The sequence below is a fragment of the Cervus canadensis genome, chromosome 21, assembly GCF_019320065.1.
Source record: "Cervus canadensis isolate Bull #8, Minnesota chromosome 21, ASM1932006v1, whole genome shotgun sequence".
NCBI lineage: Eukaryota > Metazoa > Chordata > Mammalia > Artiodactyla > Cervidae > Cervus > Cervus canadensis.
This window is the reverse complement of record NC_057406.1, coordinates 29,854,164-29,874,762: the sequence shown is the minus strand read 5'-3', so window position 1 is coordinate 29,874,762 and position 20,599 is coordinate 29,854,164. Positions and strand designations below refer to the sequence as shown.

General features: G+C 36.5%; 1 protein-coding gene across 5 annotated transcripts in view; it reads right to left on the bottom strand.

Annotated features, from left to right (window-relative positions):
* Positions 1-577: 577 nt before the first annotated feature.
* SLCO1C1 (solute carrier organic anion transporter family member 1C1) overlaps positions 578-20,599 on the bottom strand; it is a 77,619-nt gene continuing 57,597 nt past the window's right edge. For 4 of the 5 annotated variants that reach the window (XM_043441701.1, XM_043441700.1, XM_043441702.1 and 1 more), the window contains 5 exons: positions 17,898-18,063; positions 14,786-14,970; positions 12,413-12,477; positions 5,505-5,622; positions 578-3,987 (listed from right to left, as the gene is read on the bottom strand). In XM_043441701.1, the coding sequence (XP_043297636.1) occupies positions 3,765-3,987; positions 5,505-5,622; positions 12,413-12,477; positions 14,786-14,970; positions 17,898-18,063 (757 nt within the window). In that variant the 3' untranslated portion in view covers positions 578-3,764. The remainder of the gene's footprint in view (positions 3,988-5,504; positions 5,623-12,412; positions 12,478-14,785; positions 14,971-17,897; positions 18,064-20,599) is intronic. The other variant, XM_043441704.1, reaches the window with a different exon arrangement.

Here is a 20,599-nt window from a genome sequence, read left to right as displayed (position 1 = left end):
TGGAGGACTGTTTACTTCTCATTTTAAATCATTTTGTGCCATTTGATTTTTTTAAACGATGTGCATGATTTAGTATGCTAAAACTTCTCTAACATTCATGTGCAAAATTGACTTTCAGCAAAGTTAGCGGAAGACAACAATTTAGGATCTGAGAGAGTCAATTCCTAGGCAGATTGATAAGCCAGGGTCTCCAAGGAGGAGAAAGGGGTCTGGGGCTCTCGAATGGAGATAGGGGTCTGGAATTCTCAAGGAGGAGGAAAGGACAAACTTTTTTTGGTCCACATTCCTTAGTCTTAGTAAATAACACAACTCAGTTTAAACTCTGTAATAGGGATTATACAACAACAATGTATCCTGCTTGAGGACAGTTTCTCCTTCCCGAAAACCTTCTGGCTAATCCTGTTATTTTAAAATGTAAATTATGGGAGTGGGTCTAGTAAGATCTTTACAACTTCCAGACATTCTTTTGATTCATTGTAATAACTAATTTAAAGGTATATAACTCCATTGCCATCACTAGCAAGGGGGGTACTCTTTCTGCCTCCATCTGATGTCTATGTCAGAAGGTTTCTCTATTCCTTTTATACTTTAATAAAACCCTATTGCACAAAAGCTCTGAGCGATCATGTCTCATCTCTGGGCCTGGATTGAATTCTTCTCCGGAGGCCAAGAATCCCAGCATCTTTACGTGGTTCAGCAACAGCCTTTCAGATCTAGATTAATACGGGCATAACATAGCTGTTTAAATTTGATCAACCTCAGATTTAATCTTGGCTTTACCATCTATGAGAACACCTTGCCCTTGGAAGAGTCACTAAAACTCTCTAAGCTTCCTGTGAAACTTCATATCAGTATTCACACCTAACACATAAGTTATTTTGTCCTTTGAAATTGCGATAATGTGTCTAAAGCATTTAGCACAGGTAAAGAGAGTGCTTAATTAATTAATATTAATTGTTATACTTAAAATTGTTATAACAATTATAGCCTGACATGTTACAGTCAATTTATGCTTTCAATCTCCTTTTATGTCTGAGTCTACAAATTTATAGTAAGTGAAGATTTCTTAAATGTGCATGGCCACAATATTCTTCCAGCTGTTTTTAGGTGTTTTATATTGTTTGCCTTTATTACCTGCTTTAGAGGTATCATAATATAATGGAAGAAGCCAGCATTAGTGTGACTGCCTCCACCTTGAACAAGTTATTTAATCCAATTTAAGTCACTCCATTTATAAAATTATACTGCTAGAGCATTACCTGTCTGAAGGTTAGAGTGAATCAGATGTTCTTTTGAGGTGCTGGTGACCTCCAGGGATCATGAATGTACAGTAAATGAATAAAGTGATGCAATTGTGGGATCCCTCATGTCTGTCAAGGCCTTACCTCTAATATTTGGCCCTGGGGCTGAGGGAATTTTTTTGACCTCTGAAATGGGGTTTGGTTTGTCAAAAAAAATTAATCATTTATTTTCTGAGCCATAACAAATTCTCTTTACTTCTGTCAGATGAATTTACTCATCTAAAACATCAAGGTTCCTTTTGCTAAATTCACTTTGACCCTAAATGATACCCTCCTATACCAAACAGCTGAATTTAGTATGTATAATTCCACTGTTCAATTAATGGGTATGCATAAAAATATGCTTTTCATTGACGGTGTTTTTATGAAAAAGTCATTATAAATATCCTTTATGCTAATTTTTAGTTTTCAAGTCATTCAGAAGTACATTGGATAGGATCCTGTTTAGAAATTTACTTGCAAAGAAGTTATTTTTCAGGATATTGCTACAAAGGCTTTGAAAAGTAAAGAGGATGTGGGACACAGGATGAGGAACTTGAATTTTAATTACATCTCTACAAAGAAAACTCTTGACAAGTGTACCTACTCACCCATTCAGTAAATATTTGTTATGGGTAAGACTGATACTGAGATAACAAAAGGGATTTTTGCTCACAAATTAGTGCAGCAGCAGCAGGTTTAAAGTAGGCCTTCTAGAAACAAAACAAGTCTATGTTCATTTTAAAAAATAGCAAAATAGGAAATAATCTTGTACCACCAATTTAAATGAAAGGGGAACATTAATATATATTTAAAGAAGTTTTTTCTGTTCTCCATCCTCACACTTTTCATCTCTGGTTTTTTCCATTCATTGTCCACTCATCGTATTCTCAGGACTGGTGTATAAGCGGGGAAATTTAGAGACTATAAACCCTTTTGTCTGTACTATATGATCCTTGAACTATGTGAGTAAGGTGACTGCATTTTTCAGCTGGACCTTTTTGTTTAACTTGGTCTCCTAAGAAATACCTCAAAAAGACGTGCTGTTGGGAGTGTCCTGTTGTTTTCTGAAGGCTGCTAAGAATTGTGACATAATTTCAAGACTTTACTGATGGGGAGGGGTGGATCTACCTAAGTCTGTTTTTCTCGGGAAGGTCAGGGTCCCTCCTAGGGTGCAGTTGTGATAGAGGAAGAAAGACATGACACATGAGAGAGCTGAAGATTGACGATGGCGGACTGCTGAATCTGCTAGTTTTAGTGAGAGCAAGACCAGGAAGTCAGTCAAGAGGAAATGCCTGGCTTGACTTTTTCAGTTGCAGACAGAGAACTATATGGCAGGGTGTACCAGTGGTACCACCCCATCCAGAAACCTTGAGACAGATGCCAGGAAGGCCACCAAAAGGGACCATACCCACCACCACTCAAGCCATCACTCTGTGTTCCTATCATAATATATAAGTTCATTGTAGATTTTCAGAAATTCACTTTCAAATATATATCAGTACCATGTCGCAGTCATAAGTCTGGAGCTACTTATATACTTTAAAATGTGGGCAGTATTAACAATATTTTTCACTTCATTGAATTCATAAAAGGACAGGAAAGCATATACATTTTATTACTTCACAACTACAGTCACTTAAAAAAATTTCACAGAAAAAGTAGAAATAATGAACAGCAGAAGAGTTAGTATTTCAAAATTCGAATCCTCCAAAATCATTTGCAATGATAGAGCATATAGATACTATATAGATTGATATGGTAATCTATATCAGTTACTATATTTCAAAAGAAAGGAGCTTAAAATGAAATCTTCCTCTACATGTTCTTACTCTATCCAAACATCATCATTAAGTTGATATTTGAAGGATGATGTTTCCTAGGTGGGTGTTGCTAGTAGTAAAGAATCTGTCTGCCAGTGCAGGAGACAATAGAGACACAGGTTCAGTCCCTGGGTCAGGAAGACCCCCTGGAGTAGGAAATGGTAGTAACCTACTCTAGTGTTCTTGCCTGGAAAATTCCATGGACTAGAGGAGCCTAGCAGGCTACAGTCTGTGGGGTTGCAGAGAGTCAGACGCAACTGAGTGACTGAACACACACACAAGTTGTTTAATTTTTTTTCCTTAAGTATTCTCTTATCCTAGGCAAGTATGTCAGTTTGGAAATTACATACAGCCATTAAGTTATATTGACAATTGTTCTACTAGAAGTACAGCTAATATATCAATGGGCACAGGCAAAATTCAGCAGAATGAGTAAATGATATAAGGAATTTGTTTATAAATTTAAAATATGTATAATTAACTTTACCATCTACATCTTCTATAACATGATTAATTATATTTGTTATCAGGTACAGTATCAAAAACAAAGTAGACAGCTTTTTGAAAGGAGAAAGAATTCACACATTTAAAACCCTTCTGACTAATATTGGTTTGCAGAATTTCCAGAAATCAGAAAACATGGTTTCAAGTGACCATTTTTCTAAAGCTGTGTTTCCTTGCCTGGCCAATAGTTGGGATGTAGCAAATGATCACTTGTAGTACAATTCTCCTTCCTGATTCTTGTTGACACCATTGTTCTTTCTCTCTTGGTCCTGAAGCTTCTGTGTTTTGAAACATAATTTTTCTTTAAAGTGAAAAGCACTGCAGTACTCAGGAAAATGGACATTATGCCAAGCATCATGGTTAGTCCCAGATATATGTGTCTAGAAGAAGACAGAAACTCAGTCTTAATTATTGTAGCTGTGCAATTTTAAATAAAATGTAATAACATCCAAAAATATCAATACCAATGAAATCAATCAATATCAATAAAACCATGAGGATGGTTTTCTTTAAGAATGCAGATTCAGTGGCTATAAAAGGCCTTTCTGTGAACATTTGACAGACTATTGAAGGCAGTAAGCTAATATAAAGCAAATTTTTAGTAGTGCCATCATTTTCAGTTACTGCTAATTATATAATCCTTTCCATCCTTTCTGTAACTTATTTCCTTAGACCAGGTGACTATAGACCTGTTTGCTTAGAACAGTGCCAGCATAAGCTAGCATAAGCTAGTGTTGTCCCAGGGTAATCTGCCCCCTTTCCTTGTCAAAAATATCCAGATTTGAATGATAAATTATATGTTTATCCTCCCCTTGAAACTTGCCCAAATTCACTCTTACAGAAAACTACAGGAAGTAACATTAAGGAGGAATTGGAGATCTCAGTACATTAGAGTGACCTAAGCAAAGCAGAGGTTTACATCAGTGTCTTCCACGACAAGCCTTTAGTTCTATTAGATCATAAGACATGAAGGCCTGAAAGCACAGGTTGAATGATTCATGCTGGTCACCTTGTACATATACTCATAGTCTCTGAGTTACATTGTCTTTACAGTAAAATACAGCCTGAGTAAATGTGAATAAAGTGCCAATTTTCCTCATAGATCAGGTCCCTTTCAAAGACCAACATAAATTTCTCACATGTCCTCAAAGCCTATTAAGTCAAGCAAATTTATTTGAGATGGTCAGCTCAATTCACATCCAACTTACAAGGTTTAGCACTAAGTTTATTTTTCTAGAGAATACTCAGCTTGTAAATTGAAAAAAAAGTCCTTCTTGTTTTTAAGCCATTGAAGCATTGCTTTAAGCAATAAGGGGACTAAATGTTTGCTGAATTGCTCTGAATGATACCATAGTGAAAAATCCATGCCCTTAACCCCGTACACACATAGAGAAAATCTTTTACTTTTATGCATTTCAAGTACTGGAATAATTGAACATCAGTTTGGCAATAAAGACCGGACAGATTTAGAGCCAAATCCAAATCTTGCCCAGGGGGATTATAGCTGACGTAAATGGGACAGTTTGGCTCAGTTTGGAAAAAGAAAAAAAAAAAATAGAATTAAACCCCAAATGTGACCTAAATCTAAATGCTTCTGAGTTTCAGGGAATTAACTCAGTTGTGTGCATAAACTTTGAAAATCCTACTCTATTCTGAAATCTTCTGTCTTATCTTTTTTAAATGATGGGAGTCAAGATTAAGAATGGGGGAAACGAAAGATCTAGCCAAATGGTCAGATAATAATAGAATTATTCTATAAAACAGAACAAACTTCTGGATTAGATTCTCTTTTTCTTTACAAGTGATGAAACTATGTGAGGATTATTTGTGCCCGTTGCCTCTTGCAAACCTGCATGTGGTAGCAATGAGATGTAGGAAAGAGTTTGATAATAGGTACCTGAAAGCATTTGAATCATACAATCTACAGGATCCTTTACTGCCACATCTTTTAAATCCCCACTTGAGGCATGAAGTATCAATCAAAACTCCAAAATATATGGGAGATGGGATTCCTGCTGTGAGAAAAACAAATAATTGCCACTAAAAATATATGCATATCTTTTTGGTTAGCCTACAAAGAATGACTCTCAGAAACTACATTCTGTCCAAAATTCACTTCTTTGGAAATAGCAGCGCCTCTCCAGGAGACCAGAATATGCCACCCCCAAGCATGCTTCTGGCATAAAGGTTATTTTGAGCTGATAATTTTGAGAAATAAAAGTCATAGAAGAAGCTCTGAAGACAGAGCATAAGTTTCCCTTTTGTAAGGAAAATGTACATTTACAAAGGAAGTTATTTGCAAAAGTTTCCCAACTCTTTGTAAAGGCTTCCCTGGAGGCTCAGTGGTAAAGAATCTGTCTGCCAATGCAGGATACACAGGTTTGATCCCTGGGTTGGGAAGATCCCATGGAGAAGGGAAATAGCAACCAACTCTAGTATTCTTGTCTGAGAAATCCCATGGACAGAGGAGCCTGGTAGGGGTCGCAAAAGAGTCAGACCTGACTCAGCAACTAAGCAACAACTCCCTCTTTGTACCAAGATGAGAAGAATTCCAGATTCAAAAAAGAACTAACGGCATAAACTTTTATTTTGCAAAGAGTCCCATAAACAAGATCATTAAAAGCTATATGATAAAGCTTATATTGATAAAGTTGAATGGTTAATTTGGATTACTTGACATCATAAATAAAAATTCTTTTTATATACATTCTCCAACTGAACAGATTGTCACCTAAAAACATTTAGGTGATAACTATTAATAACTTTACATTGCTCCTAATAACGTGAAGACATTCCTCAGTACTCAAATACTTACCATCTTATGTATGTTTTAAAATTTTCATAATGGCAAAATTTCAGACCTTCACAAAATTAGGATGATATAGTGCAACTTTATGTACCATCACTAACTTTAACAATTATTCAAATTTTGTTATTTCTGTGTCATATTTCTTCAGCCCCTCAATCTATTGTCCATCCAGAAACTTTTTAAAAGTAACATTTAAAGAGATATCTCAGATATTAAATAATTCTCCTTACATGTATTTCAGAGCACATCTCTGACAGGATTTTTAAAACATATCACTATGGTGACTTCCCTGGTGTTCCCGTGGTTAAGACTCTGCACTTACAATGCAGGGCTTGTGGGTTTGATCTCTGGTCGGGGAACTAAGAGCCCATATGTTGTGTAGCTTGGCCAAAAATTTATATATATATATATATTTAAAATACAATAAACATAAAATAAAAAACCCACAAATTAAAAAATATCACTATGCCATTTAACACATAACACATATTAAAACAATTTTTTAATCCTGTTGAACTCATATTCAAACTTTTCTAAATGTCTTCAAAGCATTGCTTTAGAACTGGTTCATTCTAACCAGAATTCAAACCAAGGAGACACACTAAATTTAATGGCTCTTTATATCAGCTTCTTTCCCAACTCTTTTTTTTCTTATAATAATGATTTTTGCAACAAGACATTTGTCCTGTAGAATGTGCCATAGTCTGGATTTGACTGATTGTTTCACGACATCATTTGCTTTGTTCTCCTATCCTTCATTTTCCCAATAATTTGGTAGGGCCTGCACTGACTCAGGCAGGAACAAGACATAGGTGATTTGTGTTCAGACAGGAGACACTTTCTGCCTACTTGCCACTCTCAGTAATGTTAAAATGAAACTGAGGTTCACGCTATGCCCTCCATTATTGAGTTTTTCATTCATTTTCACTTACAGCTTTTAGCAAATATTGATAAGGTTGCAAAACAGATTTTTCAAAATTACATTATTTCTTGCGTAAATAATTTAGGATTTCTCTATAAAAGAACTTCTCTTCATCATTATTTACTTGGTTACTTTGAAATACAATTAGTAGGAGGAAGGCAGGGTAAATGTTCAGTTCTTTCCTGTTTTAAGAATAATGAGTTAGTGTCCTAGTATTCTTCAAAATTACTTAGGTATCATTACAAATTTATATCTTTTTTTATATTTAATATATTTTGAGACACTGCAGCTATTATAATGACTGTTATATATTAATAGAATAGTATTTTTATTTATTATTTTCAAATTATCTCAACTTGGACCAAAGTCCTCAGATTGTTCCTGTGTCCTTTTGATATATCCCTTTGAGAGCTTTCTCACTTTCTCGCACCAAAAGTTATCCCACAATCATGTTATGTATTTTCTAATCTAGACCTTGGTCAGTTTTCCAAGGTCCTATGGTTCCTTATTGAGGAATGATATTTAGATATCACGGATTCATTGCTATGGGTGCTCATTTCTCTGGGTTAAATAGATTCTAGATTTTTTAGGAGACAGAGTTGTAAAATACACATTATTTTAAAATATGAGTTCATATTGACATTTTAAGTTTAAATTAATGAATTTTACTTACAATATTTTATGCTTTTATCACTTTTCTATTATGCTGAAAATATTGATTCCTAATGATATTAACATAACATCTGATGAGATGAGATCTGCTTTATCTTAAAATATATAATAGTTTTAACATAACAATGCTAAAGTTACTATTAACAACAATACTATAAAATGTACTGAAGCAATGGGGAATTCATAGTAATTCTGTTTTTCGTGTAGTTTAATGTTTTTTCTGTATGGTGTGTTACCGCTGTAATATACAGTTAGTTTTTATTTGTTTTAAGAATTTCTTTGGTTCTTTTAATTATTTAAAACTATATAAAATTTTTGTATTGTTTCAAACTAAAAATTATACAACAGTTATATTTACAAAGTCTCATTTCCATCCTGTTCTCTCCCCCTGTTTTTTTTCTTTCTTCCCTAACAGGCAACTTAAAAAAAATTATTATTCATTTTTGGTTTATGCTTCCATTGTTTCTTGTTAACAAGAGCAAATATCAATACCTGTGCATGTGTATAATATTTTCACCTTTTGATACTTACACCAAATGCATCATACTGTATACAATTTTCTACATTTTGCTTTCTTAAACTTAGTTGCATATCCTGGAGATCATTTGATATGAACTGTGTCCCTCCACAATTTATAAGTTGGAGCCCTACCTCCCAATATGATTGCATGTGGAAGCAAAATAATTAAGGAGATAATCAAGGTTAAATGAGGTCATAAGAGTGAAGCCCTAATCTGATAGGGAGGCTGCCATTAAAAAAAAATTATTATATAGTTTCTTTACAAAGTTGTGTTAATTTCTGCTGTGTAGCAAAATGAGTCAGCTGTTTGTGTACATACATCCCCCTTTTTTTGGATTTTTTTCCCATTTAGGTCACCACAGAGCGCTGAGTAGAGTGCCATACAGTAAGTTCTGTGTTATACAGAATATGTAGTATATCTGTATATATATCTGCTATACAGTATATCTGGGCTATACAGTCAGTTCTCATTGAAAGTGAAAGTCATTCAGTCATGTCCTACTCTTTATGACCCCATGGACTACAGTCCATGGAATTCTCCAGGCCAGAATGCTGAAGTGGGCAGCTGTTCCCTTCTCCAGGGGACCTTCCCAACCCAGGGATCAAACTCAGGTCTCCCACATTGCAGGAGGATTCTTTACCAGCTGAGCCACAAGGGAAGCCCAAGAATACTGGAGTAGGTAGCTTATCCCTTCTGCAGCGGATCTTCCAAACCCAGGAACTGAACCGAGGTCTCCTGCATTGCAGGCAGATTCTTTACCAACTGAACTATCAGGGAAGCCCGGAGGTTCTCATCAGTTATCTATTTTCTACATTCGTGCGTACTAAGTCCTTCAGTCATGTCTGACTTTTTGCGACCCTATGGCCTGTAGCCTGCCAGGCTCCCTTGCCCATGGGTTCTCCAGGCAAGAACACTGGAGTGGGTTGTCATGCCCTCCTCCAGGGAGTCTTTCCAACCCAGAATTGAACCTGCATCTCTTATGTCTCCTGCATTGGCAGACAGGTTCTTTACCACTAGCACCATCTAGGAAGCCCATTTTATGCATAGTAGTGTATATACTGTCCTTACAAAGAGGAAGAGACACCAAAGACTGCTCTCTGTGCACAGAGAAAAGGTTGTATGAATGCACGGTGAGAAGGTGCCCATCTACACATCAGGAAGAGAGGTCTCACCAGACACCAGTCTGTTGGCACATTGATCTTGGACTTGGCAGCCTTCAGAACTATGAGGCAGTAACTTCCTATTGTTTAGGCCCCTCAGTCCATGGTGTATTGTTATGACAGCCTGTACTGACTAATAAACGTGGTAACATTAGAGATTTTCCCCCGTTTGTCCATACAGCTGTAAAGTATTCCCTTATGTGGGTTTACTATAGTTTATTTAACCAGTCTCATATTGATGTACATTTAGACTGCTTGTAGCCTTTTACTATTATAAATAATGCCACAATGATTGGACCCTCCATAAGATTACAGTTCAAACTTTTGCGAGCTCATTTTTTGGCATCAATTGCTAGAGGTAGGATTGCTAGGTCAAAAGATAAATCTAAATGTAATTTTTTTGTTATTGCCAAATGTTCTTCTCCAGCAATAGTATAATTTTCACAATAGCAATGTATGAGTGTATCAATTTTCTATTTGTATTATAATACATAACAAACAACATTTGGCAATTTTCCCATCTGTTAAGTAAGAATCAGTATCTTAGCATAGCTTTAGTTTGTACTCTTCTTCTTATGAGGGGCCTTGACCATCTTTTTATATATTAAGACATATCCATTTATTTTTCCATGAAATGGTTGTTTATATCTTTTACCCACTTTTGGGCTTCCCTCACAGCTCAGTCAGTAAAGAATCTGCCTGCAATACAGGAGACCCAGGTTCGATTCCTGGATTGGGAAGATCCCCTGGAGAAGGAAATGGCAACCCACTCCAGTATTCCTGCCTGCAGAATCCCATGGGCAGAGGAGCCTGCAGGCTACAGTCCATGGGGTCACAAGAGTCGGACACGACTTAGCGACTAAACTGCCGCCGCCACTTTTCTCTTAGAGCTTTAATCTTTTTGTTTTCAGTACCTAGGCATTCTCCATATAATAGGATGTTAGCCACTCATCTGTTATATAGATTGAAAAAAAAAAACACTATATGTAGTTTTTCATTTGCTTTATGATATTTTTTCATTTTTAATTATATTTTTATTTTTTGAAGATTACTTTTCATTTACAGTATTTACAAAGTATTGGCTATATTTCCCATGTTTTACAATAGATCCTTGAGCCTATCCTATATTGAGTAGTTTGTACCTCACTCCCTCACCCCAATACTGCCCCCCCACCACTGGCAACCATTAGTTCTCTATATCTGTGAGTCTGCTTTTTGGGGGGTTATATTAGCTAGTTTGCTGTATTTTTTAGGTTCTATATATAAATGATACATGGGGCTTCCCAGGTGGGTCGGTGGTACAGAATCTGCCTGCCAATGCAGGAACACAGGAGACATGGGTTCAGTCCCTGAGTGGGGAAGATCCCCTGGAGGAGGGCAGGGCAACCCACTCCAGTATTCTTGCTGGAGAAGCCCATGGGCAGAGGAGCCTGGTGGACTACAGTCCATGGGGTCACTAAGGAGTCAGATATGATATAACAACTAAATAACAGCAATAAATGATATCATATAAGATTAAATGTATTTTCATTTTTATGGGGTCAACGTTATGAATTATTTGTTTTACTTAAGATATGTTTCACACTGTGGTTACATCTATGCTCCCAAAAGGAGGTAGGTAGACTAATTACAGCCTGGGATGTACTTCAGACTCAATAACCTTTTTTCTAGATAATCTCAGTTTTAATATTGTAGAATTTGAGCCAACTATGATGACATAGACCTCCATTTTTGTTGTTTTCCCAGGATTATATTGTATCTTTGCATATATCCCTTTATATATCAGATATCCTCTTATATTCCAAGTTACATAAACCCATTTATTTAAAACTCTGAATTTTTAGTTTTTTCCCAAGTAGCTCCTCTCTGTCAAATTGCTGTGCTGTGCTTAGTCGCTCAGTCGTCTCCAACTCTTTGAGACCCCATGGAATGTAACCCACCAGGTTCTTCTGTCCATGGGGATTCTCCAGGCAGGAATACTGGAGTGGGCTGCCATGCCCTCCTCCAGGGATCTTCCCAACCCAGGGATCGAACTCAGGTTTCCCTCATTGCAGGCAGATTCTTTACCGTCTGAGCCACCAGGGAAGCCTCGAGGAACGTGTACAGTGAATTCCCTTTCTTCTTTGGAATATAAACTCTTGAAGGACAAGACCTAATCTGACTTATTCACTCTGTTTTCTATAGATTTTAACTAATGAATATTGAAAATTCTGATAGTCATAAAAAATCATTCCAATTACATTTAAGAAATGTTTAACTTAAGCCATCCTGCTTTGACTGTTTGAATGATCTTTCTACCAGTGATATATCCTAGCAACAGAATTTCTTCCATTTAATCATTTAAGAAATTAGACTTCAGACTTTCTTACTGATTCATTTTGTGCTTTCCTCTCAGAGGGCTCTTTTATAATAGCAATGGGTTTTTGGAAACTAGATCAGTACTAGAAGAGGCAAGATTGTTATAAAAAAATGTTATTACTCTCATAAGATCACTTTATTATGGGTACATCATTGATTCTCAATAAATATTTCTGGAAAAAAGGAAGAGTATTCAAGGAAAAGAGGGAGGGAAGAAAGACATAAAGGAGGGAAGAAAATTAAAAGAACTTGAATCTACTACCTACAGCATTTAGTTATGTGTCATAATTCTGTAAAAATATTTAGAAGACTATTAAAATATACTTATAATGGCTACCATAATTTAAGCATAGATTATACTTACCAAGAACTCTTACTGCTAAGGTGTAGATACCCAAGGCAAAAGACTTAAGTTGTGGTTTAATGCACCTAAAAACAATAAAAGCAATATCACAAAAAAATAGTGCATTAAAGCATGTAGTGAAGTCAGTTTATTATAAATCAGTCTTTAGTGAGGTGGATTAGGTTACTTTGAAATTAATTCACATGTCAAAGGATGACTATTAAGTTTCTCTAAAATTAAAGTAATCAAAATATTGTATATATTTTTAATTTCCCAAAGCTTATATAATAGAAATTGGTTAGGAAAGATCTACAGAAAATAGGGCCAAACATTCACAAATCTTTTTTGTATAATTTTTTTTTCAAATTTAGTTATTATTTTTTTTGGCTACTGTATGTAGAATCTCAGAATTCAAGTAGCATTTATGGAGAAACCACATATTCTAGCATAGGGAAAGCAAATTATGTAGAAGCCATGTTCCATTATATGCAATGTATTGGGTTTTTAGTTAATATTTCTAAAAGATTAATCACTCTTACATGACATACTCAAACGGTGTAAGGTAAAGTAAAATCAAATTTTATCAGTAAAGTAGCAAAGACAGGGAATAATTCTAACAATTTGTAAGAATATGAGGCACAATAAAGGATTAATGACCTATAGCAAGTTTTTGTGGGTTTTGCTCTAAAACCATGGCACCCTATTGAATTAAGTTGAATTAAAATCACTGTGACATGCTGAGTGCTTTTGGTAAGTACTGTGGATCTGAATTTACCAGCCAAGTACAAGATTATCCAAAATAACAAGAGCATCTTTAATAAAATGACTGTATAACTTGAACTGGGACTTCCCAGGTCACTCAGTGGTAAAGAATCTGCCTGTCAATGCAGGAGATACTGGTTCGATCCCAGGCTTGGGAAGATCCCCTGGAGAAGTAAATGGCAACCTGTTCTAGTATTCTTGCCTTGGAACTCCCATGGGCAGACGAGCCTGTTAGGCTAGAGTCCATGAGGTGTCCAAGTTGGACACAACATGGCGACAGAGTATGCATGCATAGCTTGAACTGATGGATTTTAATAGCAATAACCATGAGGATATATAACAACTACTGAGTGTTAACCATGGTAGTAAACTCTTCATATGCATAATATTTAATCTCTGCTTTAAAATGATGGACAATTACAACTTTTCTCCTTTAAGCAAACATGGTTCTTTCTGGCATCAAAATAAAGTGTGGTTCATTTATGGGCTGATGGTGAGGAAAACTTGTCCTTTGTTCACCTGTTTATTCACGAGGCCCAGGTGCCTACTTGGCACTACGTAAGAAAATGTTCAAGAAATAGGTACCTGCAGAGCATGATCCCAGTCTGAGAATTCTGGTGTAATGCTTTCCCACTACACCTATGCTTCCATTTGAAAACATCAATATCTCATGTTCCCATTAAATCCTTTTATGTGATCTAGGGAAGGGGATGCATGTTTGGGGAACTAAGGTCCTGCATGCCTTGTGCCACAGCCTCAAAATTTAATAGCTAGTAAATAATTTTTAAAAAACCCTTTTATGAAAGCAGATTTGTGGATGTTTGGTCCTATTTTCTATAAATATTCCTAATCAATTTCTATAATATGAAAGTGAAAGTGAAGTCACTCAGTTGTGTCTGACTCTTTGCAACCCCATGGACAATAGCCTGCACCAGGCTCCTCCGTCCATGGGATTTTCTAGGCAAGAGTACTGGAGTGGGTTGCCATTTCCTTCTCCAGGGAATCTTCCTGACCCAGGGATTGAACCCAGGTCTCCCACATTGTAGACAGATGCTTTACCGTCTGAGCCACCAGGGAAGTCAATATAAGCTGTGGGAAATTAAAAATATATATACTATTTTGGTCAGCTTCATTTAGAAAAAATAATCCTTTGATGTGTGAATTAATTTCAGTCACCTAATCCATCTATTAAAAGATTGACTTACAATACATGGTGACTTTTCATGTTTAACAATTTCATCAAAATTTGTAGTATCTTTAGGTGATTTTGATCAGTTGTATAACAGTAATAATTGCAATACTAACTCAATGAAGAGGAAACTTTTACCACTGAGAATACTCATTAGAAAACTAGTATTTTAACATTTGCATTTATGTGTGTATTGCATCGACTTGTGAGAGGAGAGCCAGTAAAAAATGTTCAAGCATAAATTATATTACAATAGAAAAATTTCTATCCAACCACATTTTTGTATGAAAACCTAAAGAGAGAAAAGCATAAAAGTGGAACAAGTTTCTTGCGAGTGCTGTAAGGAATCACAATGACTCCACAGAACAGAGTTGGAAGTCACTGCTGGAGATGGTCACAGTGTGTCTTCTGTTAAAATTGGGGCAAGGAGATTCAAGGTTCACCTCAGAAGCAAGATGTATCCAGGTATCCCGCCTACAGACAAAGTATAGGATGTGATGACTGCAATCACGAGGAAATACAGGAACATTTTGGCGCATCCATTATCTTTTTGACATCTGCCCACCATGCCTGAGGACTTTCCTAATTTTGAGGCTGCAAGTCCCACACAGGTACAGTTATTAAATATCTGTAACACAGCAGGGAAAAATCCAATTATTGAGGTAAATAATATATAGCATTAAAGACAAATATTTATTTTCAATGATTTTATAGTATACATTTATAACACAAACATGGGGAAATTTTTATTTTTCTGTGTTAGACTGTATCAAGCAAAGTGAAGTTGAGGGAGAAAACATTTTAGTACCCAAAGAGCAGATGGTCTACACACTATTGATCCTACAGAACCATTTCTAAGCAAATCTCACCAAATCCAGTGCTACCTTACCTTCTTCCCTACCACATCTAAATCTAAGCCACCATGGTCTATTTGTGCTTGACCTGTTTCTACTCTTACCTGGCTCTGGTCTCTTTTCTGCAATAACCCAATTGAGCCTTTAAAGGAGGCAGTCAGATTGCATCGCTATTCTCAACTTCCCAGTGGCGTCTCATTGTACTTGAATAAAATCCCAAGTCCTTAGAGCGGCTTCCCCGCTATCCACGATGCATCTCCTGAATCCCAATCTGATCTCATTGCTCCGTGATCTTCCCCTTCTCCCTCTACTCATGAGCTCCCATGGGACCCTTGCCAACCCTCAAACGTGGTGAGCCCAGTCAGGCCTCATGGTCTTCCTGTTTTCTCTGCTGGGCAATTCTTCTAGGGAGTCCCATGGTTGGCAAACACACTTCAGGTCTCTGCTCAGATAGTTCATTAGAGAGAGCTTTCAAAACCACCCATTCAAAACAGTACCTTCATCTCTCCACACTATTCTAACTTGTTTTCCTCACAGCGTTTATTACATTTTATCAGGATATTATATAATCATTTAATTCTAAACTACATGTCCCCACTAGAATGTAACCTCTGGCAGAAACTCTTTGCTTTGTTATCATTGTACATGTAGGCTTAAAAATAGGCCCTCAATTGAAGTGCTTAGTAAACATTTGTTAAATAAATGGGCACAGTTTGAAGATATGAAAGAACATATAGTGATTATGAGAAGGAAAGAAAAACCCTGATAAGTAAAACCCAACTAAATCTTGGATAAAGGGGCAACTTTCATAATCTCTTGTCAGTGTATTTCTATAAGTTTCATGTGTGAATATGTACATGTAATGAGTTGTCATTTTTATTACAAAAGATTTTGTGAATTTTTAGGTAAAAAATGAAATAAAAGTGGCATTTCCTTTTAGAAGAGGAGTAGCAATATAGGATTTTTGATTTTTTTTTGAGTGTCAGGTAAAAAGCTTTTGAATCTTGACTTTGCCTCTCACCAGATACATAAGTTTAGGCAGATCCCTTGTATCTTAATGCTTTAATTCTCACATGAGCAAACTAAGTAAAATAATACCCAATCACTCGAGTATCATGATGTCTAAATATTTTTTTAAAGTACTTCCCTTAGTGCCTGGCATGCAACATTTTCAATAAATGGAAGCTCCGGTTAAGAAAGACCTTTCAGTGCAACTAGAGATTATCACATTAAGTGAAGTAAGTCAGAAACAAAGAAAAGTACTATATGTTACCACTTACATGTGGGATCTGAAATATGACATAAATGAAACTACCTATGAAGCAGAAACATGGACATTGAGAACAGATTGGCAGTTTCCAAGGGAGGAGGGTGTTGGGGAAGGCATAGAGTAGGGGATGGGGTTAGCAGATGTAAGTTTTTATATATAGAGTGGGTAAACAACAAGGTCCTACTGTATAGCGCAGAGAACTATATTCATATCCTATGATAAATCATATGAAAAACTTTTAAGAATGTATATATAACTGAATCACTTTGTTGTATAGCAGTAATTAACACAACACTGTAAATAAATTATACTTCAATTAAAAAAAAAAGCAAATCCAAAGTAAAAGAAAAGAAAATCCTTCAAGTGATTTAGGCCAAAGAGTATAGTGGCCAAAGTTGGGGGTTGGGTGGAGGAAAGACAAGAAGGAAGAAAAAGAAGGGAATATTAAAGCTCAGATTTCAGATGGGTGGGTGGTCTTAATATCAGTGTTGCTAGAGACCAATCCATTCTTCTCTGAATAAAATGTCAAAATAACAGTAAATGGAAAATCAACAAGCATGAGACTGTCTATAGAAGTGGTTGCCCAAGCATTCTTAATCTAGCGGATAAGAATACGTAAATATGTGCGTGGTTTAATTTTCAGCTCTCTGGGGCTGTCAAATACAGGTAGATTTCATCAGTCACAAACAGAAAGCCATCTGACCCCTGTGCCTTATACACAATGAGTATAAGGAAGAGTCTGTTAGGGACAGGGCTATAAAGGTGTGATTAGAAGAATGAATCTGTTAATGAAGTACATAGTACTCTTAATTGATGTACATGATACTCTTCACAACTGGTTTCCTACCTATATTTCCAACCCGGTCTTCCTCTTACATCCTATAGGAATCCTTGATTCCAGCCATCTACTCTTTTCATCATTACATAAATTGGCTTGATATCTCAGGCAGAGCTGTCTCAGAACCATCAACCTCCTCTGGATCTCTGACCCCTGGGTCTAGAACTTTTGGGCTGAACTGCCTTATACTGGCTTCTATTTGTCCTGTCCTCCAAAACCTGCAAGGACCACTGGCTTTGGGATCAGGAGAGATGGAGCCCAAGGCAGATGTTATTAAATGATCTTATGACTGAGACTTTCTCATTTGAGGCTAGTATTCCTTACTAGTAAAATAAGAGAACTAGACTACATAATTACAAAATTCCCCCAGCTTGTTTCAGTATTCTCATTCTGACCCCAATTCTTCCAACAACTGTAGTTCTGCTAGTGATGCTTTTATTTCCTGTCACCACACAAAACAACAAAGGCAGAGTAAACGCCATGGATTCTATCAATGTGGTCTGCTCCTGGGTTGGTCCCTGAGACCCCATAGGGTTGTATAGTTAAGCACTGTTGCATGCCCAGGGGCACACACTTTAGAGAAGGTTTCTTACAGTCGCCTTTCCACTCCCGGTGGAGGTTTGACAACCAGCAAGACAAGCCGATGCATACGTGATTCCATTCTCACCACATATGGGTTCCCATTTTGTCTCTGAACATTTGCATCTTGAGTTGCAATCTGAAAAGAGAGCTCGTTCATGATAAGAGACAGGTTTGGTTCTGGAAAAAAAATGTAATGATATAAAATGTTACCTCTTAGTAGGCAATACCCTAATACTTTCAAAAATCAATGTTCTTGGGTATGTAAATGGAAATGCCAACAAAGTTTGCCTGGGGAGAACACAGTTGTCATCAGAAATACCAGCTTCTCATCATTAAATGTGAATTCACTCTTAGACAGCTTCCTTTTGATAATTAGAGGTTTACCACTTTACATGATATCCTGGTCTTGGCTGATGGGTTTTACTAACCTCTACAGCAGATGACACCACCTTTATGGCAGAAAGTGAAGAGGAACTAAAAAGCCTCTTGATGAAAGTGAAAGAAGAGAGTGAAAAAGTTGGCTTAAAGCTCAACATTCAGAAAACTAAGATCATGGCATCTGGTCCCATCACTTCATGGGAAATAGATGGGGAAACAGTGGAAACAGTGACAAGACTATATTTTGGGGCTCCAAAATCACTGCAGATGGTGATTGCAGCCATGAAATTAAAAGACACTTACTCCTTGGAAGGAAAGTTATGACCAACCTAGATAACATATTAAAAAGCAGAGACACTACTTTTTCAACAAAGTAATAGTCCATCTAGTCAAGGCTATGGTTTTTCCAGTGGTCATGTATGAATGTAAGAGTTGGACTGTGAAGAAAGCTGAGCGCTGAAGAATTGATGCTTTTGAACTGTGATGTTGGAGAAGACTCTTGAGAGTCCCTTGGACTGCAAGGAGATCCAACCAGTCCATCCTGAAGGAGATCAGTCCTGGGTATTCATTGGATGGACTGATGCTGAAGCTAAAACTCCAATACTTTGGCCACCTCATGCGAAGAGTTGACTCATTGGGAAAGACCCTGATGCTAGGAGGGATTGGGGGCAGGACGAGAAGGGGACGACAGAAGATGAGATGGCTGGATGGCATCACCGACTCGATGGACATGAGTTTGAGTAAACTCCGGGAGTTAGTGATGGACAGGGAGGCCTGGAGTGCTGCGATTCATGGGGTTACAAAGAGTTGGACATGACTGAGCAATTGAACTGAAATGAACTGACTTTAGAATGCTACAGTATTTTTTTATATTATTATGCATTTGAAAAAAGCTATCAAAGTAGAAAAACAGAATAAACTTCAAGAGCAATTTATGACATTACTCTATGTATCAATATAATAACAAACTCTCATACAATATTCCATCTTGTAGAACTACTATGGATTTGGTTACCCCAAATGTAAAGAAAAAAGACGTCTGAGATACCTTTTAGCAGAATGAGAGGCTATTTAACTAGGCCTCCTACGAAGTCACCCAGGAATATTTTATCTTATTCTCTTCTCTAAGGCATGAAGTTTTAACTGAGACTGTTTTGCTGTATCTGAAAGTACAAATGTGTGTCTTTGAAAGCTTAGAATCAGGCCACTGTGGATACTGTAGAGCCGAGATTATAGAAGATTAGAGCCAAGAGAACACTGGGGATGGTCTAGGTTAACTTGTCATTGGGAAAATCAGGAAATTCAGGGCCAAAGTAGGCAGATAACTTGCTCAAATTCACAACATTTGTCAGTGACAAACCCAGAGTCAGAACCCTTCCAGGCCTCTGGATTCTAAGTTCTTGTCTTGGGCATCAGACTTAATTCTCATCATTGCAGAAGAGAAACTTTTGCAATGCCATATCTAAAGCTTCTCTATACTGATCCTGAATGAATGTCCGGAATCAAACCAACCTTGTGGGACAAAGAAACTCTGGACAAACCCTGGAGAGCATGGTTATTTTATACAGTTAATTCTTTTATATTGCTGAAGGTAACATTAAATTTATCACTTAGGACAATCTTGAAGCAGAAGTTAATTGCATATATGTTTCCTGAAGGATATGTTGACAGTAGAGTCATTATTTAAATTTTTAATTATTATTAGTTTTATCAAATATGCCAGAAAGTTTATATTTATGAGATTTTTCTAAAGATTTAGATTTACCCATTGATGTTGCCTTTTCTTTGGTTGCTTCCAATAACAAAGCTACTCTTAGAGGTTAAATCTTTGCCATTGTTGAGAATATTCTTAAAAATATGGAAAGCAATTTCAAAAAAGAGGCGTTTTAAACAATGATAACATTATTACATTGTAGTTATAGTCTTTCAAGGTGAACGGCTTTCAGGGACCTAGTATTCAATGAAATTTTTTGTTTGTTTAAGAATATTGAATCTTTTATTATCATCTGAGTATACTTTTAATGTAAATCTCAAAATTTTTCTGTTGTCTACTTCTGTATTTGCTTTTGGCTTAGAGATAGCACAATGCAGTAGGAAAAAACATACTGGAAGGAAGTTAACTGACCTTTCTAATCTCAGTTCTTTAAATGACGGTAACAAAACTTCATAAAGGCACCTTAAGATAGAAGTGAGATGATAAAAAGGTAAGGTGTTTTCTAAATTGCAAAATATAAAGTACTTGACCACTGTCCACCCACCGAGGATCTTAGGAATAGGAAATCATGGCACAAGACTTCTACTCTCTCCAGAATCTTCTTCCAATTCCTGTTTATAA